This window comes from Manis pentadactyla, chromosome 5 (assembly GCF_030020395.1).
Source record: "Manis pentadactyla isolate mManPen7 chromosome 5, mManPen7.hap1, whole genome shotgun sequence".
NCBI lineage: Eukaryota > Metazoa > Chordata > Mammalia > Pholidota > Manidae > Manis > Manis pentadactyla.
Genome location: NC_080023.1, coordinates 9,822,591 through 9,848,630, shown reverse-complemented (window position 1 = coordinate 9,848,630; position 26,040 = coordinate 9,822,591). Strand labels below are relative to the sequence as shown.

General features: G+C 41.4%; 1 protein-coding gene across 5 annotated transcripts in view; it reads left to right on the top strand.

Moving 5' to 3' along the window:
• The first annotated feature begins 742 nt into the window (after positions 1–742).
• The window catches only part of BOD1L1 (biorientation of chromosomes in cell division 1 like 1), a 56,933-nt gene continuing 31,635 nt past the window's right edge, over positions 743–26,040 (top strand). For 2 of the 5 annotated variants that reach the window (XM_057502108.1, XM_057502109.1), the window contains exons 1-9: positions 743–1,165; positions 6,858–6,982; positions 17,498–17,688; positions 18,184–18,801; positions 19,366–19,515; positions 21,770–21,936; positions 23,017–23,128; positions 23,774–23,912; positions 24,917–24,986. In XM_057502108.1, the coding sequence (XP_057358091.1) occupies positions 929–1,165; positions 6,858–6,982; positions 17,498–17,688; positions 18,184–18,801; positions 19,366–19,515; positions 21,770–21,936; positions 23,017–23,128; positions 23,774–23,912; positions 24,917–24,986 (1,809 nt within the window). In that variant the 5' untranslated portion in view covers positions 743–928. The remainder of the gene's footprint in view (positions 1,166–6,857; positions 6,983–17,497; positions 17,689–18,183; positions 18,802–19,365; positions 19,516–21,769; positions 21,937–23,016; positions 23,129–23,773; positions 23,913–24,916; positions 24,987–26,040) is intronic. The other 3 variants (XM_057502106.1, XM_057502107.1, XM_057502105.1) reach the window with 3 other exon arrangements.

Below are 26,040 nucleotides of genomic sequence, written 5' to 3'. Positions count from 1 at the left end.
GGTTTTATGTGTAGACTTGGACAATTTATTTAAACGGGCCTCAGTTTCCTGATTTGCAAATTGATGAGTATAGTAAGACCTAATTTACTGCTGTTCAAGGACTTAAGAAATGCATGTAAAAAGCTCTTAACACCATGCCTAGCACGTGTTATACAAGCAGTTACCTGTTACTAGCAAAGTAATCAGTAGCAAAACCCTTAATACGAAAAGCCTGTGGGTTTGTTTCACGGGCAGGAAGGCGCTGGAGGGATTGGGTTCTAGACCCGGGCTCACTGGGACAGTAACGGGGTTGTCTGAGGCCTGGGGTGAGGCCAGGAGGCCCTGGGAGCTACCTGCTTGTAATAAAGTGGTCCGACCAAAGGCAGGCAACGAAGACGGTCGGAAAAGCGGTTCCATTCAAGTTTCGCATTACAAAGGTCTATGGAGCGTGACTGGTCGGTGGACTGGAGCGAGGGCGTCAGGCGTAAACGCCCCCGCGGAGGCCACCGGGCTACGTCCCGTTCCCCGCCAAGGCCGGCTCCAAGCAGGCGCCCAGTCGGCCTCGGCCCGGGAGTCGCGGGCATCGAACACACAGTCGTTCCGCACTCCAGACCTGGGTCCTGCCGGACTCCGCCGCCCGCCGCCCGCCGCCCGCCGCCCACTCCGCCTTCTCGCCGCCGCTTCCGCCGCAGCCAGGCCTCACGAGGGCGCCCGCGACCGGCCGCGGCCGGAACTGGCCCCTCGCGGCCCCCGTCGCCAGGCCTTCTTTGCCGTTGTCACCGCCTTTTCCTCCCTTCCTCCGGTTCCCTTTCGCTTCCGGGGTTGCTCTGCGTCCTCTGGTTCCGTAACAACATCCCGTTGGCTTCCCACGGGCGGCGGGACCGGTGCAGCCGCCGCCTCCCAGGAGCGCCCGCTCGCCCGGGCCTGCGCCCTCCCGGCCCAGGCCGCCATGGCCACCAACCCGCAGCCGCAGCCGCCGCCTCCCGCGCCGCCGCCGCCCCCGCCGCAGCCGCAGCCGCCGCCGCCGCCGCCGGGCCCCGGGGCCGGCCCGGGCGCGGGTGGGGCTGGCGGCACGGGGGCGGGCGCCGGGGATCCGCAGCTCGTGGCCATGATCGTGAACCACCTCAAGAGCCAGGGGCTCTTCGATCAGTTCCGCAGGGACTGCCTGGCCGACGTGGACACCAAGGTGCGGGGCGGCGGGGGCGCGGGGAGGGAGCACTGGGGGGCTGCCTTCCCGGGCAGGCCCCCGTCCCCGCCGATGTGCGGGCCGCGCCTCGACCTCCCCAGCCGCGCCCTCCGCAGCGCGCCTCTCCCCGAGCTCCCGCGGCAGCCGCTTCCTGCCTGAGCTGCCGCTGCGTGCCAGGCACCGTGCGGGGCTCGGTGCGTCCATTCATTCGCCTGTCCTTTGGCTCGTTTAAATACCAGCGTTCTGCATCCATTGCGCGCAGGCTCTTGGAAATACACCGGTGAGCCAGCGTGTCTTTGTTCTTAGGGAGACTCTTTTGGAAACACTAAGTCTAACGGTACTTTCATCTCTGCTGATTCCACACACACCCCACCCCGATTTACTTCTGTAACCAAGTTATTTTTGCCTCCTCTCTTGAAGATTTCTGGGTCATGTCTTTGTCCTTTGAAGAAATTATTTAGTGGTAATGAATCATATTACTTGTAGTGTTCATTGCTGGACATGAGGGTGGGGGTATGGGGGTGTAAAGGTAAGGAGGCAGAGGTGGACCGTGAAAAGGTGGGTTAGGGAGACCGCGACCTTTGTGTCTCCCTGTGACTGCCTGATTCAGGCAGCTTAAGCCAATCAGTTCCCTCAAGTGAGAAGGAAGAGGGAGCTTGTGTGGGCGGCGGGGTAGAGAAAACCGAGCCATTGAGTGGGGAAAGAATGGAGGAGAGGTGACAGCAGGTATTGAAGTGAAAGGAGGACAGGAAGGAAGAGTGCGTTTTGGAGAATAAAGGGGAGAGCGGAAAGGTCAGCCAAGTGGTTCCCTCTACAGAAGGAGTTAGGGGCTGGGAAGGGGAACAGCTATATACCAAATGTCAGTGAAAGGGATGTTAACAGGACCCGGTGCACTTAGCTGGTTATGCAAAGAATGCGCAGAGGACACCAGGAAGGAACAGTCAGTGTGAGATGGATGGTTAACAGAGTTTGGAATTCTGGGAGCAAGTGAAGCGGGAAGCTTCCGTTGGAAATAGTAGAAATATTGGGTGGGGGGTGCTTTTGGCTTATATTTGGTTGGGTCTGTGGGATTGGAGTTTTGATGAAGTGAGGTTTTCTCATAGCATGTTCTCATAGTTTTGATGAGGATATTCTGAGGAGCCTCCTTTCTATGAGATAGGAGTTTTCTGACTTTGTTTTAGGGAATATGCACAGTCACTCTTTTGAAAACAATGTCTATTGCCCCCCTCCCTTTTTTTAATAGTGGAAGATTAGACATGGCATGGTAAATGCTACCCAAGTAAAGCTGGTTATTTGTAACAGGCAAGTAGAGATTTCATTTTGCTGTTCCCAGAAACCTACAAGTCTGTATGTTGTTATTGTGTGTATAAATTGAAAATTTAAATATACTGATGGGGGGAGTGGAGGGCTGTAATAGCTAAGGCTCAACTTTTTCTTCATCCCCATCCCCACTAAGTGTTGTTGCTGTTGTGTGTGTCGTAACGTCCCTGCCAGATCTTCTCAAAGTGGAGTCTTCCTGGAGGAAGAAAGCACAGTTGCTTTGACAATCTAATGAAAGCTTGCACCTTCTGCCAAGAAAAATGCACATTAAAATTCTGGTTTTATAATTCAGAAGTAGTCAAATATAGGCAATTGCTTGTGGCTCAACCTAATAACTAGTTTCAGAGAGTTCAGGGAGCACAATAAGGTCCCCTGTTTTAGTGTTTGAAGCTAGAGAACAGAAATGGTGCCCCTTCCCCAACAGAGGGGGCCCACCGGGGTCTGTCTGGTCAGAATTCTTTCCCCACTCCTCCTGTGCGCCCCCTGACTCTCTTTCTCTGTCTTCTAACCTTTGTGCCTGCAGTTTCTGGTTATATTGCTTCTTTCCTCCATGACTGTCTTTCTCCTCCTCCCACTTTCCTTCCTCTTCCTTAGCTAGCAAGTCTGTAGATTTTAACTTAAAATATTTGTTCTTATTGAATAGCATTTTTACCCTCTTTTTTTCTTTAAAAAAAAATAAGCTTGAAAGACTTCAAAAAACATACAAAAGCCGAAGTTTTCTTCTATATGAGCTTAATATTCCTATGTGATGAGTGGGCCAGAGTAGAAATTAGATCCCCTGTTCATGCAAAGGAGCTTCACTGTAACAGAGTTCTTGGGTCTCAGCTGTTTAGAAAGGACACTTTATAGTGAGACACTGGTGGCATTGGTGCCTTTGATACCTGAACCCTGAGGACTCATCTGCTTTATGTCAACACTCTGACAGGTAGTGTGTCATATATAGCATTGTAGCAGTAACTGGATTGTCAGTCACATGCATATTTAAGAACCAAGACATTTAATACCTACCAGGTGCTCTCCAAGAGTAAAACTGTCATCCAGTCCGGTGTGTTTAAGGAAAATGAGAAGTACAGACGGCTCCTGCCACTCTGTGAGACCTTAGAACTTCCCCTCCAAAATCTCTCCTTGGGTTACTGATGATCCTTAACCAAGTAAGAGAGAAATCTGCTGATAGCAAACCAAATCAGCCCTCCTGCTCAAATACCAGAACCTTGGGCAGCCCCAAGGTCCAGCTAGTACGAAGGCTGGCTTCTCTCCTGTAGATTACCAGTTCCCAGATCCCTGAGGCAAACCAGGTTACAATCCCATTCTGGCCTTTTGTATTGATTAGCAACCGCCCAGTGTCAGGAGAGTAGGTCAAGAAAGGCCCATCAGTCTGTCCTAGGCAGAGAGCTCACCAGCCAAATAAATATGGCACTTCTTTCCCAGGTCATAAAGGCCAGTTTTGGGATACTCTCAGTTATAAATGGCTCCTGATCACTGCAAGTAGTCTGTTTTTTTCTTTTGAGATTTGAAAATAATATTAAAGACAAGTATATAAATATATTCACCCAGCAGTTTATTATGTACCAGGCACTGTTTTAGGTGCCAGCGATACAGACAGCAATGAATGAAAAGTTCCTGCTATTACGGAGTTGAATCCCAGGAAAAAAAGAGGCAATAAGTAATGTGTGATTACTTCTACAGAAGGAATAAAGCAGGATGAGGGTGAAAGGAATTGCTAATTTATTTTTGGGTAAATTGTTGAGGGAAGGCTTCTATAGGCTATTTGAGTCATCACTAAAGGAGCTGTCCAGTTATCGGGGCCGAGCATTCCAAGTAGACACCAGGGCAAGTTCAGAGGGAGAAAGTGATAGAGGTGAGGTAGGAGTGCCCCTCCCTCTCTCCCTCCTATCACATTTCTGTCAGGCCTTAGAAACCATTTAAGAGTTTGGCCTTTATTGGGGCTAAGAAGCCATTGGCAGTTGTTGGGCATACAAAGAATATGATCTGACTTCCATTTTAGATGGATTGACTATGTGTAATTATTAATAGTTTCCCCTTAATGCTCAGTCATGATCTGGTTTGGACAATACATTGTATGATTACCCTAATTTTAGAAGGTTTACACTAGTTACTGTATAGGAAATAGGCTTTAGGTAGACAAAGGTAGAAGCAGAGAGGGCATTTACTGTTATCTGGGCAGGAGACGGTGATGCCTTGGACTGGAATGGTAGCAGTAAAGGTTGTGGAAGGTGGTCAGATTCTGGAAGTATTTTGATGTTTGTGCTCAGACAGTCTGCGAATGGTTCGGCTATAGGTGGGAGAGCAAAGGAAGCATCAAGGATGACTCCAAGGCTTTTCTGACCAGAGCACTGGAAAAGGAAGAAGACACAGAGAGGTAGATATTCCCAGAAGAAGAATGGAATCCAAAATATTCCTGTAGTCACTCAGCTTTTTAGGAGAAGTTGGCAACAAGGAAAATTGCCTGTTAGAATTCAAATTGGAGCTTGGTGTGGACTGACTAGGGGGATAAATGCACTGATGTTTGAGCTTAATGTTTCTGAGATTTGGAATTACTGGAAAGAAGAGTTATGTTTTAGAATCATTGGGGAGAAAACATTAGTTTTTGTTGACATTGATTTTAGATAAATGGAGAGGAACATGAGAAATGATTTTGAGACTTTCTTGTAGGATAGAAAATAGGTATCAAAGGGATGAATGGGTATAACAAAGGGATAAAACCTTCCGTCCATGTTGGGCATAGTTTCTCAGTCATCTCTTTTAGCAACTGCTTTTTAATTGCTTATCAGCCCATCAGTGTGATAAGCTATGTGAGAATGGTCACTTTAGTGGGGAGACTACTGGCCCCCACTACCAAAGACAGTGCAGTGCCAGCCAGTGGGGGTATGTGCAGAAGACAGGAGGAACGTGGGACCAGAGCTTTGGCTGTCAGGATGACACCACAGATGAGCGCGAACTCTGAAGGTGAGAAGTTTGCCAAAAGCACGAATAGGGGAAATGGTAAGTACAGAAGACTAGAAGCATGAGAATTACTGCTGGAGGTTTGAAGGTTTGAAAGTAAAGCGGGCAGCAGATGGCAGAAGATGAAGCTGTACAGTTTTGCTTCAAGTCATTCAGGGACACTCAAGTCATCTATGTTACAAGCTACATAAAAGAAAGAGACACATGAGTGGTGGGAAACAGCCTCTAGGAATGGAGTGTGCAAGGCCTGAGTGGTCAGACCTGCTTGCTAGGCAGTGTCCTTTGAAGTAGAAGTTACCTGTGCTCTCTCCTGCTTCCCTTACATCAGGTGTTCTCAGCCTCAGCTCTCTTGACATTTGGGACAGGTTAGGTCTTTGTTGAGGGTTCCCCTGTGCATTGTAGAGTGTTCAGCATCCATGCTGCTGCTCACTACATGCCAGGAGCAGCCCCCTCACTTATGACTCCAGACCAAAATCTCCAGACAATGGGAGGAGGGCAGAATGGCTCAGTTGAGAATAGCTGCCTTACAGCAAATGTAGTGCTGCTTGGTTCAAGTGGGGGTCGTGCTCTAATTTCTTTTGGATCCATGACTTTCAGTCACCCCAGTACAGACCCTCTTCATTCTATTAATTGCCTACTTTCCTAAGCATGTTTTGTGTCTTTTTACTCTCAGTGTAGGAAGATATATCATCAGAAAACTCAGCAACCACATATCACTTTGCTCATATGTGCAGTGGGTTCCCATTCCCTACCCCATAATTCCACACTTCTCATGCAAGTACCCAAAGCCCTTCAGTCCCTGGCCCCAGGCTGTCGCCAGCCTCATTTCTCTGCCGTTTCTATATACCCTTCTCCAAACTGAATTTTTATATTCCCTTCCCAGATCCAAACTGGACTGCCAATTTGGGGGCTCCCAAATGCTCCTGACCCCATGTTTTCTCATCCACTGGCTCTTTGCTTATATTATTGGCTATACCTGCAAGAAGCACCTTCTACTTCCTACCTATACTGTGGAATCTTGAAGGTCCAATTCAAATGTCACATATTCAGCAAAGGCTTCCTTCCTCTACTCCTCTCCCTTTCTTTGCTCCAAATCATCTAACAATGACATTTATTTGTGTCTTACTTTCTAGTCCCTGTCTACAAAAAGAGGCATGCATTTCTTCCTTGTATTCCTTCTATCTCCAAACATCCTGTCCTAGACAAAAGAAGCATTATTTCAATGTCTAGGTTGTCCTGAAGCAAGAATGTCATAGGCTGTGAGAATTTGTTGCCACATTGACACTAATAATCTAAGAAATGTTAGCACTGTTAAAGACACTCCAATTCCTGAGACTACTGATACTGTATAAAAAGGGGTATTTTTAACATTTATGTTTTGTTGTCTTTTTTTTTTTTTCCTTTCTAGCCTGCCTATCAGAATCTGAGACAACGTGTTGACAACTTTGTTGCAAACCACTTAGCAACTCATACATGGAGTCCCCACCTTAATAAGAACCAGCTAAGAAACAATATTCGACAACAAGTCCTCAAGTAAGTCTCAGAATTCCCGAGGTCCTTGCTGGGCTTGAAAATGCCACAGCCTGCTTTGCATGAAAGCAGGGATTACATAGAGGTGTGTTCATCTAATTATGTTATTTTATCAACTTTGGTGTGACTGCTTTGTATCTACAATAGTATAATTTTAGTGTAGGCTCTAATTGCTTCACATTTCTCCATAAATGCTGAGTCTGATTTCTCGTCTAGACCTTTGGAAATACTTGAAGGAAAGGAATAACAGTGTGACTTAAAAAAAAAAAAAAAGACCTAGGTACAGTATTAACTGATGGCACATGCCAGAATATCCTTGAGTTACATTCACAACTGTTTTTTTTGACCCTAATTATTATTCCATTTTTATAAATAAAGCCATTAAAGGTCACTGAAGTTAACATGTTTTCCTCTGATTTGAGGCCATGTCTTCTGATTCAGCACCCCACCCCCAACTCCTTTTTTCTTTTGCATTTTACTGACTTGTAACTCTGCCTTTTAGTGATGACATAGCCAAAATAAGAGAGAAAAGTGTGTTTGGACCTGTCAGAGCCATTTTTCAGTGACCATAAAATAATGAGAAAAGCTGGAATGTTTAGAGGGACCTAAAAAATAATATTTATTCCCAAAAAAGCAGATTTTACAATATCATTTTGTTCTTGAATATAAATATTTGCCAAGACGACTGCTTCGCCCCCCCAAAAAAGGGTGACTAAGTCATTTAAAGAGCACCTAGTATTCCTGCTTTGACAAATATTTACATTCAAGCCCATCTTTTAAAATGACATATAGCTTTTAAACAGTTAAATCAATTTCATACCTGCCACCTCTGAATTCCCTCTTGTCCCCTAGGGACTGAGCAAGCCTGCCTAGTGGCCACACCACTGGTAGTTCTAGCCACAGGAAAAGCCAAACCCTCTGACTCAAAGACCCATTTAGCCCCAGGTAATACTAGAAACCCAGAGCCTGGGGCTCAGACTGTCTCCCAGTGAAGAAGAAGAGAGGGAAATCTAACAATAGCTTTGTTGTCTAAGTTTTAAAGGCTCTTTGAGGAACTGATGAAAGAGTCCAGGTGAGATGAAGGGTGCCTTAGAGAGCTGCGTAATAAAACCTGATGGGGAAAGTCAGAGCTTTCCTGGAAACCCGGAGCCTGCAGAGGTCTGTTGGGTGGCAGGCCTGAGAGAGCTCCCATTTCCTGGCCTTCTGTAGTCCTGATGACAAAATAGCAGGCGGATGGAGGGATAAGGGTGGAGGCGGGGAAAGCGCCAGCCCACCTACCCAGAGCTCTGCTGATTGCTCTCCTGGGACCTTTCGCATAGTCGCGCTTCCCTTTTCACAAATGCTTAATCACATCACTTTAAAAGCACTTTTTTTTGTTGGGGGGCTTAGGTAGGGAGTAGGTTGCATTCTTTTTCTTAAAAACTGTTGGGAGACTGAAGTGAAAGGCAAATTTCCGGGGATTGTGTTTACTCCTTAGCATACAAACTCTATAAAGGAGGGAAGCAATCATTTATTCTCTTTCTTAAGGGAACTAAACTCTCAGTCTTGCCCATGCAAAATCAAGTATTTTAAATTCTTGTACCACTAGAAGACATTACTTTCACAGAGGTGTGTTTGATGCCCGGCTGCTGCGCCTTTAGGAAGGGACTCTGGTAACTGTCAGTGATGAATACCGGAGCAGTCGGCCTGCGGATAATGGGGGCTTAGAGACAGGTTAGAACAGGGGACACGAGCCGTCTGCTGGATAATTTAGGCATTGCTTTTCCTGGCACATCTGTAAGTTTTCTTCTAGCTATATTATTTATTTTTAAGCAAATTATTCTCTAAAATTCCATTACTAAAGCTATGTGTTACTGGTAATAACATTTTAAAGCTTCCTTAAAGAAAGGTACTGTAGTATTTAATTGTATCCAACAATGGTACAGGGATGGATTAGCCCCGCTAAATACCATTTCAAACAGTTTTGCTACATAGACTTTGAGAAATTCTCAATTGACTGTTAGGTTGAAACATCTACAATTGCCATTTTTGTAGGACAAAAGCAGTCTAATATCAGCAATATCCTTTTGTTCAATTCAGTTAGTTATCTGGTGACTCATTAGGGGAAAAAGTCTTTTTCTATTTATTCATACATTTGTACAACAGAGTCTAAAAATATTGGATAACTCTAAATAATGATTGTCACTGAACAGAATTTAAAAGGAAGATGAGGAAGTGGCTTTGACCAGGAAGTTCTGCCTGCTGGCATTTTGGCTTTACCCTTGGACACGGCTATAGCTCCCTTCTGGCGAGACAGCTATGGTCACACCGCACCAGCATGACCCCCCAAGAGCAATGTGATCATTAGCACTGGCCTCCATTTTTATTTAACATCAGAGCTGACTTTGGTGTGAGTAGACTCAAGTAGACCAGGGGCTAGAATACGTGCAGAGAAAGAGACTGAAGCAATAATTTTGGAGTCAGTGGGTTTTATTTTTTAAGTTATGCCTCTGTACTTGTGCCCTAGAGCAAAACTTTTTTTTTAATTGGAGTAAAGTTGATATGCAGTGTTACACTGGTTTCAGAGTACAACATAGTGACTCAGTAATTATATACAAAGCAAACATTTTTATGGTTGCTTGTCCTTGTGTCTTCTCCACCTGCTACATTTTAAAGAGGCCTCTAAGATGGAACAATGTTGCAGGATTTGCATTTTGTTTATCTTAGAACTGTCAAAAGCAGGTTACCTACTTTGTGCAGTGATGACTCATTTTTCTCTGTGGCCCACATACTTAAGAGTTACAGTGTCACAAAGTTCCCAGGTGCCTGAGGAAATGAAACTTGAATGCATGTTGCACTCCAGACAGAGCTGCGCTCAAAAATAGCATAGCAAAGTATAAGGAGAAACCTCACCCATGCTACAGAGCCACAAGGAAATCCTAACGCCTGAAGCCTAGAAGAAGCTGGAGAGAGGACCGTCCAGGGAACTCTAACTCCTCCAGGGCTTTTTTTAGGAAGAAACAGGGTTTCTCTGCATTTCCTAAAATAAATTCACATCCTCCTATTTGGCCGAGATGCCTTTGTGATTTTCTGCACATGCCAGACTTTGGTGCCCACTTTGGTGCCAAAATGCTTTCTGTCTCTTGTGTATGGTATTTCTTTAAGCTCTCACTTCCTCTCCTCTTCTGTGGAAATCGAGACTCAGCTCAAAAGTCTTCTCCTTTGTGAAGTATTACCAAGTTACCTCAGACGTACTAGTAATTCCTTGATGTCACCCTTTGGCCTCAGTGTATGGTGTGTCCTAGGGCTTGTCCTCTGGTATTGTAATTGTGACTATTTCCCCCACCAGAACAGGGGCCAGGCCAGCATGGTGCCTGTTTTCTGTTCTGTAGAAGACACTCATAGCATAATTGTTGAATGAATAAATCATCCTGTTTTTATAGTAGGGAGGTAATAAAAGGAAAGCCAGAAGTCTGGAGTTTTAGTTTTGTTTTGTTTTTGTTTTTCTTCCTCTTTTTTTTTTTGGTATCATTAATATACAATTATGTGAGCAACAGTATGGTTACTAGACTCCTCCCATTATCAAGTTCCCACCACATACCCCATTACAGTCACTGTCCATCAACGTAGTAAGATCCTATAGAGTCACTACTTGTCTTCTCTGTGCTATACTGCCTTCCTGTCCCCCCCCACTACATTATGTGTGCTAATCGTAATGCCCCTTTTTCCCCCTTATCCCTCCCTTCCCACCCACCCTTCCCAGTCCCTTTCCCTTTGGTGACTGTTAGCCCATTCTTGGTTTCTGTGAGTCTGCTGCTGTTTTGTTCCTTCAGTTTTTTCTTTGTTCTTATACTTCACCGATGAGTGAAATCATTTGATACTTGTCTTTCTCTGCCTGGTTTATTTCACTGAGCATAATACCCTCTAGGTCCATCCACGTGGTTGCAAATGGTAGGATTTATTTTCTTCTTATGACTGAATAATATTCCATTTTGTATATGTACCACATCTTCTTTATCCATTCATCTACTGATGGACACTTAGGTTGCTTCCATTTCTTGGCTATTGTAAATAGTGCTGCAATAAACATAGGGGTGCATATGTCTTTTTCAAACTGGGCTCCTGCATTCTTAGGGTAAATTCCTAGGAGTGGAATTCCTGGCTCAAATGGTATTTCTATTTTTAGTTTTTTGAGGAACCTCCATACTGCTTTCCACAATTTACCTTCTAATTTACATTCCCACCAGCAGTGTAGGAGGGTTCCCCTTTCTCCACATCCTTGCCAACATTTGTTGTTGTTTGTCTTTTGGATGTTGGCCATCCTAACTTGTGTGAGGTGATATCTCATTGTGATTTTAATTTGCGTTTCTCTGATGATTAGGGATGTGGAGCATCTTTTCATGCGCCTGTTGGCCATCTGAACTTCTTCTTTGGAGAACTGTCTGTTCAGATCCTCTGCCCATTTTTAATTGGCTTATTTGCTTTTTGTTTGTTGAGTTGCATGGGCTCTTTATATATTTTGGATGGTAACCCTTTATCATATAAGTCATTTATGAATATATTCTCCCATGCTGTAGGATGCCTTTTTGTTCTGATGGTGTCCTTTGCTGTACAGAAACCTTTTAGTTTGATACAGTCCCACTTGTTCATTTTTGCTTTTGTTTCCCTTGCCAGGGGAGATATGTTCATGAAGAAATTGCTCATGTTTATGTCCAAGAGAGTTTTGCCTATGTTTTCTTCTAACAGTTTCTGGTTTCATGACTTACATTCAGGTCTTTGATCCATATCGAATTTACTTTTGTGTATGGGGTTAGACAATGATCCAGTTTCATTCTTACATGTAGCTGTCCAGTTTTGCCAGCACCATCTGTTGAAGAGGCTGTCATTTCCCCATTATATATCCATGGTTCCTCTATCATATATTAATTGACCATATATGCTTGGGTTAATATCTAGACTCTCTATTCTGTTCCACTGGTCTGTGGCTCTGTTCTTGTGCCAGTACCAAATTGTCTTGATTATTGTGGCTTTGTAGTAGAGCTTGAAGTTGGGAAGCAAGATACCCCCTGCTTTATTCTTCCTTCTCAGGATTGCTTTGGCTATTCAGGGTCTTTGGTGGTTCCATATGAATTTTAGAACTATTTGTTCCACTTCGTTGAAGAATGCTGTTGGTATTTTGATAGAGATTGCATTGAATCTGTAGATTGCTTTAGGCTGGATGGCCATTTTGACAATATTAATTCTTCCTACCCAAGAGCATGTAATGAATTTGCATTTATTAGGGTCCTCCTTAATTTCTCTTAAGAGTGTCTTGTAGTTTTTCAGGGTATAGGTCTTTCACTTCCTTGGTTAGGTTTATTCCTAGGTATTTTATTCTTTCTGATGCAATTGTGAATGGAATTGTTTGCCTGATTTCTCTTTCTGCTACTTGATCATTCCTGTATAGGAATGCAACAGATTTCTGTGTATTAATATTGTATCCTGCAACTTTGCTGAATTCAGATATTAGTTCTAGTAGTTTTGGAGTAGATTCTTTAGGGTTTTTTAATGTACAATATCATGTCATCTGCAAATAGTGACAGTTTAACTTCTTCTTTACCAATCTGGATTCCTTGTATTTCTTTGTTTTGTCTGATTACCGTGGCTAGGACCTCCAGTACTATGTTAAATAACAGTGGGGAGAGTGGGCATCCCTGTCTAGTTCCCGATCTCAGAGGAAATGCTTTCAGCTTCTCGCTGTTCAATATAATGTTGGCTGTGGGTTTATCATAGATGGCCTTTATTATGTTGAGGTACTTGCCCTCTATACTTATTTTGTTGAGAATTTTTATCATGAATGTATGTTGAATTTTGTCGAACGCTTTTTCAGCATCTATGGAGATGATCATGTGCTTTTTGTCCTTCTTTTTGTGGATGTGGTGGATAATGTTGATGGATTTTCAAATGTTGTACCATCCTTAGATCCTTAGATCCCTGAGATGATTCCCACTTGGTCATGGTGTATGATCCTCTTGATGTATTTTTCAATTTGGTTTGTTAATATTTTGTTGAGTATTTTTGCATCTATGTTCATAAGGGATATTGATCTGTAGTTTTCTTTTTTTGTGGTATCTTTTCCTGGTTTTGGTATTAGAGTGATACTGGCTTCATAGAATGAGTTTGGAAGTATTCCCTCCTCCTCTATTTTTTGGAAAACTTTAAGGAGAATGGGTATTATGTCGTCCCTAAATGTCTGATAAAATTCAGTGGTAAATCCATCTGGTCCAGGGGTTTTGCTCTTGGGTGTTTTTTTGATTACCGATTCAATTTCGTTGCTGATAGTTGGTCTGTTTAGGTTTTCTGTTTCTTCCTTGGTCAGCCTTGGAAGGTTGTATTTTTCTAGAAAGTTGTCCATTTCTTCTAGGTTATCCAGCTTGTTAGCTTATAGATTTTTATAGTATTCTCTAATAATTCTTTGTATTTATGTGGTGTCTGTCATGATTTTTCCTTTCTCATTTCTAATTCTGTTTGTGTGTATAGATTCTTTTTTTCTCTTAATAAGTCTGGCTAGAGTTTTATCTATTTTGTTTATTTTCTCAAAGAACCAGCTCTTGGTTTCATTAACTTTTCATTGTTCTATTCTTCTCAATTTTATATATTTCTTCTCTGATCTTTATTATGTCCCTCCTGCTGACTTCAGGCCTCATTTGTTCTTCTTTTTCCAGTTTCAATAATGGTGAATTTAGACTATTCATTTGGGATTGTTCTTCCTTCTTTAAATAGGCCTGAATTTCTATGTACTTTTCTCTTAGAACTGCCTTCGCTGTGTCTCACAGAAGTTGGGGCATTATGCTGTTGTTTTCATTTGTCTCCATATATTGCCTTTTTTCTGTTTTAATTTGGTCATTAATCCATTGATTATTTGGAAACATGTTGTTAAGCCTCCATGTGTTTGTGAGCCTTGTTTGTGAGCCTTTTTGTTTTCTTTGAACAATTTATTTATAGTTTTATACCTTTCTGATCTGAGAAGTTGGTTGGTAGAATTTCAATCTTTTTTAATTTACTGAGGCTCTTTTTGCGGCCTAGTATGTGATCTACTCTGGAAAATGTTCCATGAGCACTTAAGAAGAATGTGTATCCTGCTGCTTTTGGGTGTAGAGTTCTGTAGATGTCTGTTTGGTCCATCTGTTCTAGTGTGTTGTTCAGTGCCTCTGTGTCCTTACTTATTTTCTGTCTGGTTGATCTGTCCTTTGGAGTGAGTGGTGTGTTGAAGTCTCCTAGAATGAATGCATTGCATTCTATTTCCTCCTTTAATTCTGTGTTCGCATTTGTTTCACATATGTAGGTGCTTCTGTGTTGGGTGCCTAGATATTTATAATGGTTATATCCTCTTTTGGACTGACCCCTTTATCATTATGTAATGTTCTTCTTTGTCTCTTGTTACTTTCTTTGTTTTGAAGTCTATTTTGTCTGATACAAGTACTGCAACACCTGCTTTTTTCTCTCTATTGTTTGCATGAAATATCTTTTTACATCCCTTCTCTTTCAGTCTGTGTATGTCTTTGGGTTTGAAGTGAGTCTCTTGTAGGCAGCATATAGATGGGTCTTGCTTTCTAATCCATTCTACTACTATTACTCTGTGTCTTTTGGTTGGTGCATTCAGTCCATTTACATTTAGGGTGATTATCGATAGACATGTACTTATTGCCATTGCAGGCTTTGGATTCATGGTTACCAAAGGTTCAAGGGTACCTTCTTTAACATCTAACTGTCTAACTTAACTCACTTATTACGTATTATAAACACAGTCTGATGATTCTTTATTTCTCTCCCTTCTTTTTCTTCCTCCTCCACTCATTGTATGTTAAGTGTTTTATTCTGTACTCTTTGTGTTTCCCTTGACTGATTTTGTGAATAGCTGACTTTATTTTGCATTTGGTTAGTATCTGGTTGGTCTACTTTCTTTGCTGTGGTTTTATTTTGTCTGGTGACATCCATTTAGCCTTAGGAGCACTTCCATCTAGAGCAGTCCCTTTAAAATACACTGTAGAGATGGTTTGTGGGAGGTAAATTCCCTCAACTTTTGCTTATCAGAATTGTTTAATCCCTCCTTCAAATTTAAATGATAATCTTGCTGGATACAGTATCTTGGTTTGAGGCCTTCTGTTTCATTGCATTGAATATATCATGCCATCCCTTTCTGGCCTGTAAGGTTTCTGCTGAGAAGCCTGATGATAGCCTGATGGGCTTTCCTTTATAGGTGATCCTTTTTCTCTCCCTGGCTGCTTTCAATACTCCGTCCTTGTCTTTGATCTTTGCCATTTTAATTATTGTATGTCTTGGTGTTATCCTCCCTGGGTCCCTTGTGTTGGGGGATCTGTGGGCTTCCATGGTCTGAGAGACTATCTCCTTCCCCAAATTGGGGAAGTTTTCAGCAATTATTTCTTCAGAGACACTTTCTTTCCCTTTTTCTCTCTCTTCTTCTGGTGCCCCTATAATGTGAATATTGTTCTGTTTGGATTGGTCTCACAGTTCTCTTAATGTCCTTTCCTTCCTAGAGATCCTTTTGTCTTTCCTCTGTATTCCTGTTTTCTGATTTCTATTCCATGAACAGTCTCTTCCACCTCATTCAGTCTGGTCTTATATCCTTCCATTGTTTGTTTCATTTCTAATATCTTCCTCTGAAATTCATCCCTTAGCTCTTACATATTTCTCTGTAGCTTATGACTTTTATTTTGAATTCTCTTTCAGGAAGATTGGTGATTTTGGTCTCACCAGGCTCTCTCTCTGGTGTTTGAGGGATTTTGGAGTGAACAAGGTTCTTCTGCCTTTTCATGGCGATGGAAGTGGTCACTGGCGAGTGGCGCATGTGTCAGCTGGGAGAACAAAGTCCCTTCCTGCTTGCTGGTCACCTTGCTCGTCTCTGCTGCCTGTGTCATTCAACCGCACACAGGGAGCAACCTCTGGGTTAATCCCATGAGCTGCCATGGGCGGGGCAGCCCTTGGGATGGCCTAGGGCACTGGCAGTGGTTGCCCTTGAACAGCGTGTGTTTGCCATGAGAACAGAGCCCCTTCATGCTTCCCGGACTCTGCACTGGTCTCCTCTGTCTCTGCCCATCACCTGGACACAGGGGGCAGCCTCTGGGTTTATCCACTGAGCTGCCGTGGGCAGGTGGCCCTCGGGATGGCCTAGGCACTCGCAGTGGTTGCATGTGAGCAGCATGTGTTCACCATGAAAACAAAGCCCCTTTGTTCTGGACTCTGCGCCGGTCTCTGCTGTCTGTGCCAGTCAGCTGCGCACAGGGGGCAGCCTCTGGGTCTGTCCTGGTTAGCCACGTGCTGGGAGTAGCCTCTGTGTGGTTGCTGTGGGCAGGGCTGCTCCCCAGCTGTTCCGCAGCAATGGCAGGTCAGCCAGTTCACTTGCAGTGCCGGCAGGGGGGAATGAATGGTAGCTGCTTATCGCCGTGAGGGGCTTCAGTGCTCCGTTACCACCCAGAGTGTTAGGGCGCCTGAAGTTCCTTAAAGTTCCCAGCCTGCTGGGCTCAAATGTGCCAGGACGATTTTGTCCACCTGTTAAACTCTTGTCCCTTTAAGACTTTCAAAGCGCCCACTTTTCTTTTGTCCCAGGGGAGCCAGCTGTGGGAACCTGTTCACAGTCTGACTTAGTCTCAGATTTTGCTTTTCCGTTCCTCTAATATCCAGTACACCCTGCAATGTGTGTCTGTGGTCCTGGTGCAGATTACTAGGGCTGGTTATTTAGCAGTCCTGTGCTTCCACTCCCTCCCCACTCTGATTCTTTTCCTCCCGCTGGTGAGCTGGGGTCGGGGGCAGTGCTCCGGTCCCGCCGGGCCTCAGCTTGTATCTTACCCTTTTCATGAGATGCTGAGTTCTCGCAGATGTAGATGTAGCCTGGCTGTTGTACTATATCTTCTGGTCTCTCTTTTAGGTGTAGTTGTATTTGTTGTATTTTCAAAAATATATATGGTTTTGGGAGGAGATTTCCGCCGCCTGCTCATGCCACCATCTTGAGAATCTCCCTTCCTCATCTTTTTTTTTTTTGGTAGTTTTGATGAAATTACACTTTGTGTCTTCAGTTTTTCTGGAGACTGTAATACTTAGAGAAGGCTGTCATTTTGCTATTAAAAAAAAATTGTTGCAGAGTCCATAGACTTATTTCATACCCAGAACTCAGCTTTACTGATTATTTATTTCCAGGTGCCAGAGGCAGGGTTGGACTAGGATAAACATCATGTATAAGCCTGGGCTCTAGGTGTCTTGTGTGTATCTACTTCTACAGGTGTTTGTTTGGTTTTCTTCCGTCTGCTTTAATATTTCCACTAGTGACACACGGAAAGTTTTTACAGCGTGGTATATCTTAAGTGACCCTCTAGTGTGTAACTTATTTTCTATTGCCTGTGCTTTCTGTATATCCAGATGAATGGATTACTGCAATTTAAGGTTGAACATAAATTTTATAGATATAGTTCTACTTAAAAGTTATTAGTGCAGATAATTTGAAATTATTTTTTTTACCCCTCTATAAATTATCCTTTAATTCAGATCAGGAATGTTGGAGTCCGGTATCGACCGAATTATTTCTCAGGTTGTGGATCCCAAGATCAACCACACATTCAGGCCTCAGGTGGAGAAGGCTGTGCATGAGTTTTTGGCCACCCTAAATCACAGAGAGGAAGCAAGTGGCAGCATGGCTCCCGATGATGAGAAGCCAGACCCTTCTGCCGTTACACCAGGTGCTTTGCTTTTCCTCTTGGTCAGTCCCACTGCTTTTCTTACTTGAACTGAGTGTCAAGTTAGGGACAGTTAGGTTTTTAAAACACTCTTCTGTTTGGCTGCCTGAGTGAAGTAGTATCTATTTTAAGTATCACCCACATTCCTCAAGTGGCCTAATATTTCTTTTAAATTAATGCAAAATAATAGGCATTTTAGTAATATATTGGGGGTATAGATGTTTCAATACAGGGAATAATTAAAATAACTAGAGAATATATTCTTTGTCTAGGAACTAGACTGTTTTCAGATTTACAGAGTGCCTTTCCTTAGGTAGTGTGTTAGAACAGTAGAGAATTTAGAATGTGGTAGTTGTTAGCACTGGTATCTGAAAGTCTAAAGTAACTTGAATGTTCTACACAGCATATTCATCATATAGAGGTGGCATAGAGCGTTGATTCAGCAGAGGGGTTTGCCTTCTGCATAAGTTTATTCTGAAACGTTTCTTTTTGTCAAAGGTGTTCCTGCTCCTGGACCCAGTGCTAATGTAGCTAATGATGCCATGTCAATCTTGGAAACCATAACTTCTCTTAACCAAGAAGCTAGTGCTGCCAGGGCTTCAACAGAAACATCAAATACCAAGACCAGTGAGAGAGTGTCCAAAAAACTCCCATCTCAGCCAAGTGCTGACACTAGTACTGAGAAGGAGAGAGCTTCAGAGGACACAGCTGACAGAGAGAAGTCTCTGCCTGACTCTATAGGGGAAGAACAGGAAACAGCACCTAAGTCTGAAGAACTTAGTGATCTTCCTTGTCAGGTTGAAGAAATTAAAAATCACATGAAAGAGAGTAATAATAGTTCAGTTCTGCTAAATAAAGATATTCAACAGGAAAGCAATGACCAGAAAAATAAACCAATCGACAAAGGTGAAAAGAAGCCAGACAGCAATGATAAAGGAGAAAGAAAGAAAGAGAAGAAGGAAAAGACTGAAAAAAAATTGGATCACTCAAAAAGAACTGAAGATACACAGAAAGTAAAAGATGAAAAACCAGCGAAGGAAAAAGAAGTAGAGTGTTCAAAACTTCCTTCAGAAAAGAACAGTAATAAAACTAAAACCATCGAAGGGACAAAAGAAGGTATATAAACACTTGTAAAAATCAGTTTACAGAACAGAGTACCCATTGGGGATATCAAATTTGCCTTCAAATTTTCATAAATTTATTTGATATTTGTGTTTCAAAAGCCTGAAAACTCATACTCCTTTGCTAAGAAATGAGGAATAAACATTTGTATATTTATTTTCCATACTAACAGACCATTTCACAAAGCAAATGAACAGAGAAGCTCTAAATCTTGTAATTTATGCACGTGATTTATTACAAGCAACTGAATTTGTAGTTGTATATCCTGATCTTTAAAATATCAGATAGTGTTTTAATTACTTAATTTGCTTTTGTTGATATAATTTACATCATAAATTAATAGTTCAGTTATTTTTATAGGATACCAGTTTGCCTTTGTATTTTCTAGGAACTGCTCTACTTTATTTGGTATAGCTTACTAAAGATGAGAGGTTTATATCCTAAAGTTGAAGTTCTCTGACATGCATTTAAAGCAAACCATTTTTCATGTGATTTAGGAATTGTGCACCGAGTGCGTTCTTATAGCAACATGATTTATCTTCTGTTTTGTTCTTAAAGATTGCTCACTCATAGATTCTGATGTGGATGGACTTACAGACATCACAGTGAGCTCTGTCCATACCAGTGACCTTTCATCTTTTGAAGAAGACACTGAGGAGGAAGTTGTCGTGTCTGATAGCATGGAAGAAGGAGAGATTGCATCAGATGGTAAAGCATTTTACTTACAATGCCCCTGTGAAGCTTTCTGTTGAGCATTATTTGTATATTCAGGTGGCTATATCCTGAAAGACAGTGTGGTGTAGTGGGAAGAGCATGGGACTTTGTAGTTGGAAGGATTTGTTTCTGGGTCCCAGCTCAGAGGTTGTCTGTCTGAGCAAGTTACTAAACCTCAACAAGCCTTGGTTCTTCATCTCTAAGCTCCTTCCCTCAGGATTAGTCTAAGATTTAGATAAGCTGATGTATAGAAGATGCTCTGTGGGGGAGAAGGTGTGCGTCACTGTTGTTTCGAGGAGTATAGTTCACAAGACGGCCCTCACTTCTGACACAAATTACAAATTTTGATTTGATAATTCTCTAGAAAGACTCATAGAACTCACTGAAAGCCTTTAAATTCATGTTTATGGTGTGTTTATAGCTAAGGGGCACACATTGAAATCAGCCAAGGGAAGAGATCCACAGGCCGGGGTCGAGGAGAGTTCCAAGGGTGGAGCTTCCAGTTGTCACTTCCCTGTGGAGTGTGGGAGCATTGCTTCCCCAGCACTGATGTCTCATAAGAGGTATATATGGATTATCGCCAGCCAGGGAAGCCCGCACACGCCCATGAGCCTGACATCCAGGGTTTCTACTGGGGCTCCATCGTTTCGACTAAATTAACTGCCCATGTGTCTGGTCTGTCTCCTGCCCCTCCCGTGACCCAAAAACCACACCCTGAAATCAAACCACACTGTTAGATGATTTAACCCAAGACCCTCAGGCATGCAAACACCTATCAGCATGTCATTCCAAAGCCTTAGAGATTACCTCCCAGAAGCCAAGGGCAAACACCAGACCCCTCTTGACAGTTTGTATTTCAGTGAACCCTTATTAAGCACTTACTGAGTTCCAGCCGCTGTGCTAAGTTATTGCACTGTTCTGTGTAATGACTCCTCTAATCTTCACAAACCTGGGAAGTAGGTCAGGGAAGGAAACAAAGTTACCAAGGGAAGGTGTTTTGTCTGGGGTCACCTAGCTAGTGAGCGTCAGTGTGGATTTCAAACCTGAGTCTGGGCTTCTCATCAGCACTTTATGCAGCTCCTCATCACATGATTAAATCCTGTTTATGACCTTTTTAAAAAATGAAAAATACTGAACATTATTTGCATTTGCCTATAGGTATAGCATTTGTAAATTTGCCACTGGCTTTGGATAGGCTACCTAGAGAGAACAGGCATAGAGGAGAAAAAGTGGAAGCAAAATTTTAATACCACAGATATGTTTGTCAGTCTATCCCAGTCTTCATTCTTTCTTAGTATCCCTGAAAAAACTAAATCACATCCCCAAAAAGCAAGGGCAGCAGTTGCCACTTCTCAGATCTGTTCTGGTGAGGTCCATTCTGCATCCCTGCGGATAAAGAATGCTGCTCACCCTGTGAACACTCCCCTCCTCTAGCCTAAGTGGGGTTCTAATTCTAGGTGCATTTTTGGGTCTTCTCAATTTTTTTCCTGGACGGGGCTAAAGTTTTTATGTGAAGGATTAAAAAAGTAGAATACGGCTGTTTTGAGAGCTCTGAGTGGTAAGAAATGAAAACCTTGTTTACAGAGGTTTCTTCTTGCTGTGTCATCAGGAAACATACCTGCCTTCCTAAGGTAGAGGGCTTTTAGAGTATACCTGGTGTGGGGCCAACTACTGATTCTTGCCTCTTCCACAAGTGAGAGACTTGCAGATGGTCATTAAACTCTCAAGTGTAAAGTATGGCTTCAGGTGAATTTGTTCAGTTTAACAGTGGTAAAGCATTCATTCATACCAAGTCCACTGACATACAAATGAGAATTAACTGTTTGTTAAGAAAACATAAATAACTGTGAGGTATAATTTTTCTTTGCCTTCTTTTTGTGTGAGAAGCTAATTGTTAAATAAATTAAGGTAGGGATTTTTTTTATTAAGGTATTATTGCTATACACTCTTATGAAGGTTTCACATGAAAAAACAATGTGGTTACTACATTTACCCATATTATCAAGTCCCCACCCATACCCCAATCCAGGCACTGTCCATTGGTGTAGTAAGATGCCACAGAAAGATGTGGATTATATAGCCTTTAAAAATGTCAATCTCTGAGGTTGCACACACTTCTAATTCCCCCGTTGAGTCTACAAATACACTTGAACTGATCATACTTTGGGGGCTTGATGTCAATCAGATGTAATGTTGATTTTATCAGTGATTCACAGAAGCACACCACTTTCTGTTGACTTTGTTCCAGATGAAGAGAAGAACAAGCAGAGCAAAACAAAAACTCAAACTAGTGATCCCAGTGAAGGAAAAGCAAAAAGTGTACGGCATGCTTATGTTCACAAGCCGTACCTTTACTCGAAGTATTATAGTGATTCCGATGATGAGCTTACTGTAGAACAACGGCGACAGTCGATTGTAAGTCGGATTTGTTCTGTTATTATTTTACCTATTCAATCAAGTTGACAGACTTGACTGGTCTGTATACAGGGTACTGGGGAGCATACAGAACATACAGGTTCTGCCTTCAGGAACCTTGTCATTTAACTAGGCAGAACAGACACGAACATGTGACAGGCATTCATGTCAGTGTGATTAATAGTAGTAAAAACTAATTAGGTGACAACCTAAATGTTTTGAAGTATGGAAATGTGTGAATCAAGTATGGGTTGAGCCACACAAAGGTATGATGTGAAGCTATTAAATAAGAGGGAAGTGTGACCCACATATTTCCTGGACTTGAAAATACTTCTAATTATAAGATGTGTTATTGAATTATTAACTTTTTACAGAAAATAATTGCTACCTGATTTTATGTGTACATTGGTTTTAAGATAACTTACAATTTCAGAAACATTCAAGTATAAACAGTTGCACATCTTAGAATGAGGAGGTATTATTACACAGAAGAATGATTTGAAGGAAGTATGCCAAATGCTAATAAAAGTGGCTTATCTCTTGACATATTTACTTGATCATGAGTTATACCTTTGCTTAGGATTGAGAGTTCTGGGCCAGAAAGGGATCGTGGTAGTAACAAACCATAACTGGATTCTCCCTGGCTTTAAAATAGGGCAACAGAAGGTCCCACGTCCAAAACCTGGGTCCTCAGAGTTTAGCCAGGAGGTCACATTGTTGTAGGACTAGCCTATCACTTGAGTCTGCATTTCAACTTTCTCCTTTTAAGAATAATAAAAAAATTATATACATTTAACACTCACATATTTCCACAGCTGCCTTTTTAATTGAAGTAACCAGTTTATTAAACCACCATTTCCCAGAATGATGCCTTTCCCGTTCTTTAATGGCTTTCTGAAAGACTAATGGAAAAATTTCACATCTGTCTTTTATTTGGTAGCTTCCAAATTGTGTAGTATTTTTGCACTTTTGCAGAGCCTGTTAATTTGCAAGAACATTTGAAAGGCAAACCTTTTTTTTCAGAGTATTTTTCTCTTGCCTGATTATATCAGGATAATTTTGAATGTTTTGTGGTTTTAGGCTAAAGAAAAAGAAGAGAGGCTTTTAAGAAGGCAAATTAATAGAGAGAAACTTGAAGAAAAAAGAAAACAGAAAGCAGAAAAGACCAAGTCTTCAAAAGCTAAGAGTCAAGGTATAGGAGATGCTAATTTTAATATTTTAAGCTGTCTTATATACTCCCATTATTTTCTAGATACACATATTACTTAGATAATTATAAAATAAATCATCTAAATTATATCTCAAATCTGTTACATTAAAAAACTACTGTTTTCAGGTGTGGAGGATTTCCTTTTTAATCTGATTTGCTGAGTCATTTTTATTGTGTTGCTGTGTCTGCATTAAACATTCTATCAGGTACCAGCTCACACAACTCACAGTTTATTTTCCAGTGATTGTGGAATGAATCATCACTGGAAAATGAATTGTTCACACATGGGTAACCAAGCCTTGCTGGTGATATTAATGGAATTAATCTACGCTTTATGTTAACTAAAATGTCACATTTATCTGCAGTATTTCATTGAACAAAATTGAACCTCCTCTGAGCACTGACCTTGTGTAATGTACAAGTACATACACATAAAAAAGCATTTGAAATAAAAAAGATAAAACTTCTCCATCTAAAATACTATTTTTATTCTAGCACAATTTAAGGATATTAAAGCCATTTTGCATTTTTACAGTGATGAGAAAATCTTAATGAATGCAAATAAATATTGCACTTTTTACTTTTAAATTCTGTTCTGAAATAGTTTGTTGATTGCTTCTTTCCTAGGCAAAAATAGTGTGGACTTAGAAGACTCATCAACAAAGAGTCTGGAACCTAAAGCCCCCAGAATTAAAGAAGTCCTTAAAGAGCGGAAAGTTTTAGAGAAAAAAGTAGCCTTAAGCAAAAAAAGAAAAAAAGACTCAAGGTTCGTATTTTATCTCGCAACGTTCCCATTTAGTGTTCTCGCTGTGGGCTTTCAGAAGAGGGACACTGAAAATGAGAGCAAAGAGCTAAATCCTGAATGTGTGTACTACTGCATGTTTATGAGACACCTCAGAGTTTTGCTTTAGTATCATAATTCATTGTGTTAATATAATATTTCAAAGTAGTGTATCTTAACCTTTTGGGGGTTGGGGGAAGTCCCAGTACCTGATGGAAACTTTGGATCCTGTGCCCAGAAAAATGCACTTGCATAGACACAGCTGTCCCTAGAGTCTCAGGGAGGTTATAGACCTGCTGACCTGGGGAGGCATCCTTAGTCCAGACATTCAGTGGCCACTTATTTACAGGGATTGTATCCATTTTTCAGGCATTTCTTTTCACATATCCCATGCTTCTTGGCATAAACCAGAGGCCTAACCCAAATTATTTTTTAACACTAACTTATGATTAAGTCTGTAAGAATTAGAAAGCTGAAGAGACTCTGAGAGTGGCTGTGGAGGCATATGAGCCATGGAATACAACTTAGCTGTTCCACCAAGATGGAATCATGTGTATTTATCATGGACTTCAGAACAGCTGAATCAATAATTTGTAGAACCCAGCAAGGAGTCAGCTCTCATTTTTCTTACTGTACCTCCTTCCTGTTGATCTGATTAAATAAGACTATCCTGTTTACTCAAAAGATGTTAAGACTTTCAAAATGTAATTATAGCCCATAAAATACATTCATTTCCATGCAACATATCAGAAATTTTTGTGTCAAGTTTACCTTCCTTTAGCACCAGGAGTAGTTCATGTCAATTTGGGGACTGTGTTCTTTGTTGACAAAGAATCTAATTTAAATTGAAATTTAGCAAGTCTCCATGACGGATTAAAGGTTTACAGTAAAGGAAAGCTAAGCTGTTATTTTTTTTTTAAACCTTCCTGAGAAATTCTTATATTTGATTCAAACAAAGTTCTTTTTTGACTCCCCCCACCCCAACTTAGGAATGCTGAAGATAATTCTAAAAGGAAACAATCTGAAGAAGATTCCAAAGAAACCCCCAAAACAAGTGAGGTGTGTCTTATTTAATACAACCCATTTTAAATGCTCTTTTGTTAGAAATAGGCCATTCGCTCCTGTGGAATGAAACTTAGAGTGTGATTTGATCTTCTCCAAATTAAAAAAAGCCTCACCTCCAGCATTCTTGAGCTCTCCCCCCCCGCCCTTTACGGCCTGAATTCCTCATTTTGGCAAGTTGATTCATGTGACGTTTTATCCAGATAATAGCTGCTTTTCTACTTTTACTCTCCCCCCACCTTACGTTGGCAATACAAGAAGATTTATTCATAGCCAGTAAATATTCTTGACTTCTTTATTCAGAAATTAGATGCATTTTTTATAAGTATATCCTGATATTTTAATGCAAATTTTTAAATATTTAACTTTATTTTGTGATAAATTTCTCTGAAAAATGATCTCAAAATTTTTTCATATTAATTGATTAGGACTTACTGGCAAATTAGATTGATGAAATCTCTGCTAGTTCTTTCTTTGAAGAATTTAATTTTAAAGTACTTTTTAAGATCTTGCTCTGTCCTGCTCCTTATGTTAGTAGAAGTGCATTGATCGTTGTGTTAAGAAGATGCAGTGGTCTTTCTGAGGGCTTCTGCCCACTATTTGACTAAGAATAATTATGGCTAGTTAGTGAGCCTTTATTAAAGTGTGTTTCATCAGCATCCCTTCATTAACACGAATAATCTATTCAGTGCCTCACTGTGGTGAAGGGAAGAAGGTATAGATGATTTGGTCCATCAGTATCTTAACTTGGATACATAATCACATAATATTATGTGATACAGTTCCTATTATTGTGAGCTATTGTGTATATTTGAAACTTCTTAAGTTGAATGTCCTACCAGTTGCCTAAATTCATGACATTTCTGCAAATAATTCAGATCCCTAAATTAAAATATAGGAAACCTCTGTTTTAGTATAAAACTTTAAATCATCTCCATCATCAGGTTATTATGCCTTTGAACTAAAAGGAACATTGGACTGTCATTCATTCAGCTTATATTTATTTATGACTAGTTGGCTTTAGTGGTTTAAAGAAGGCTTCCTAAATGTA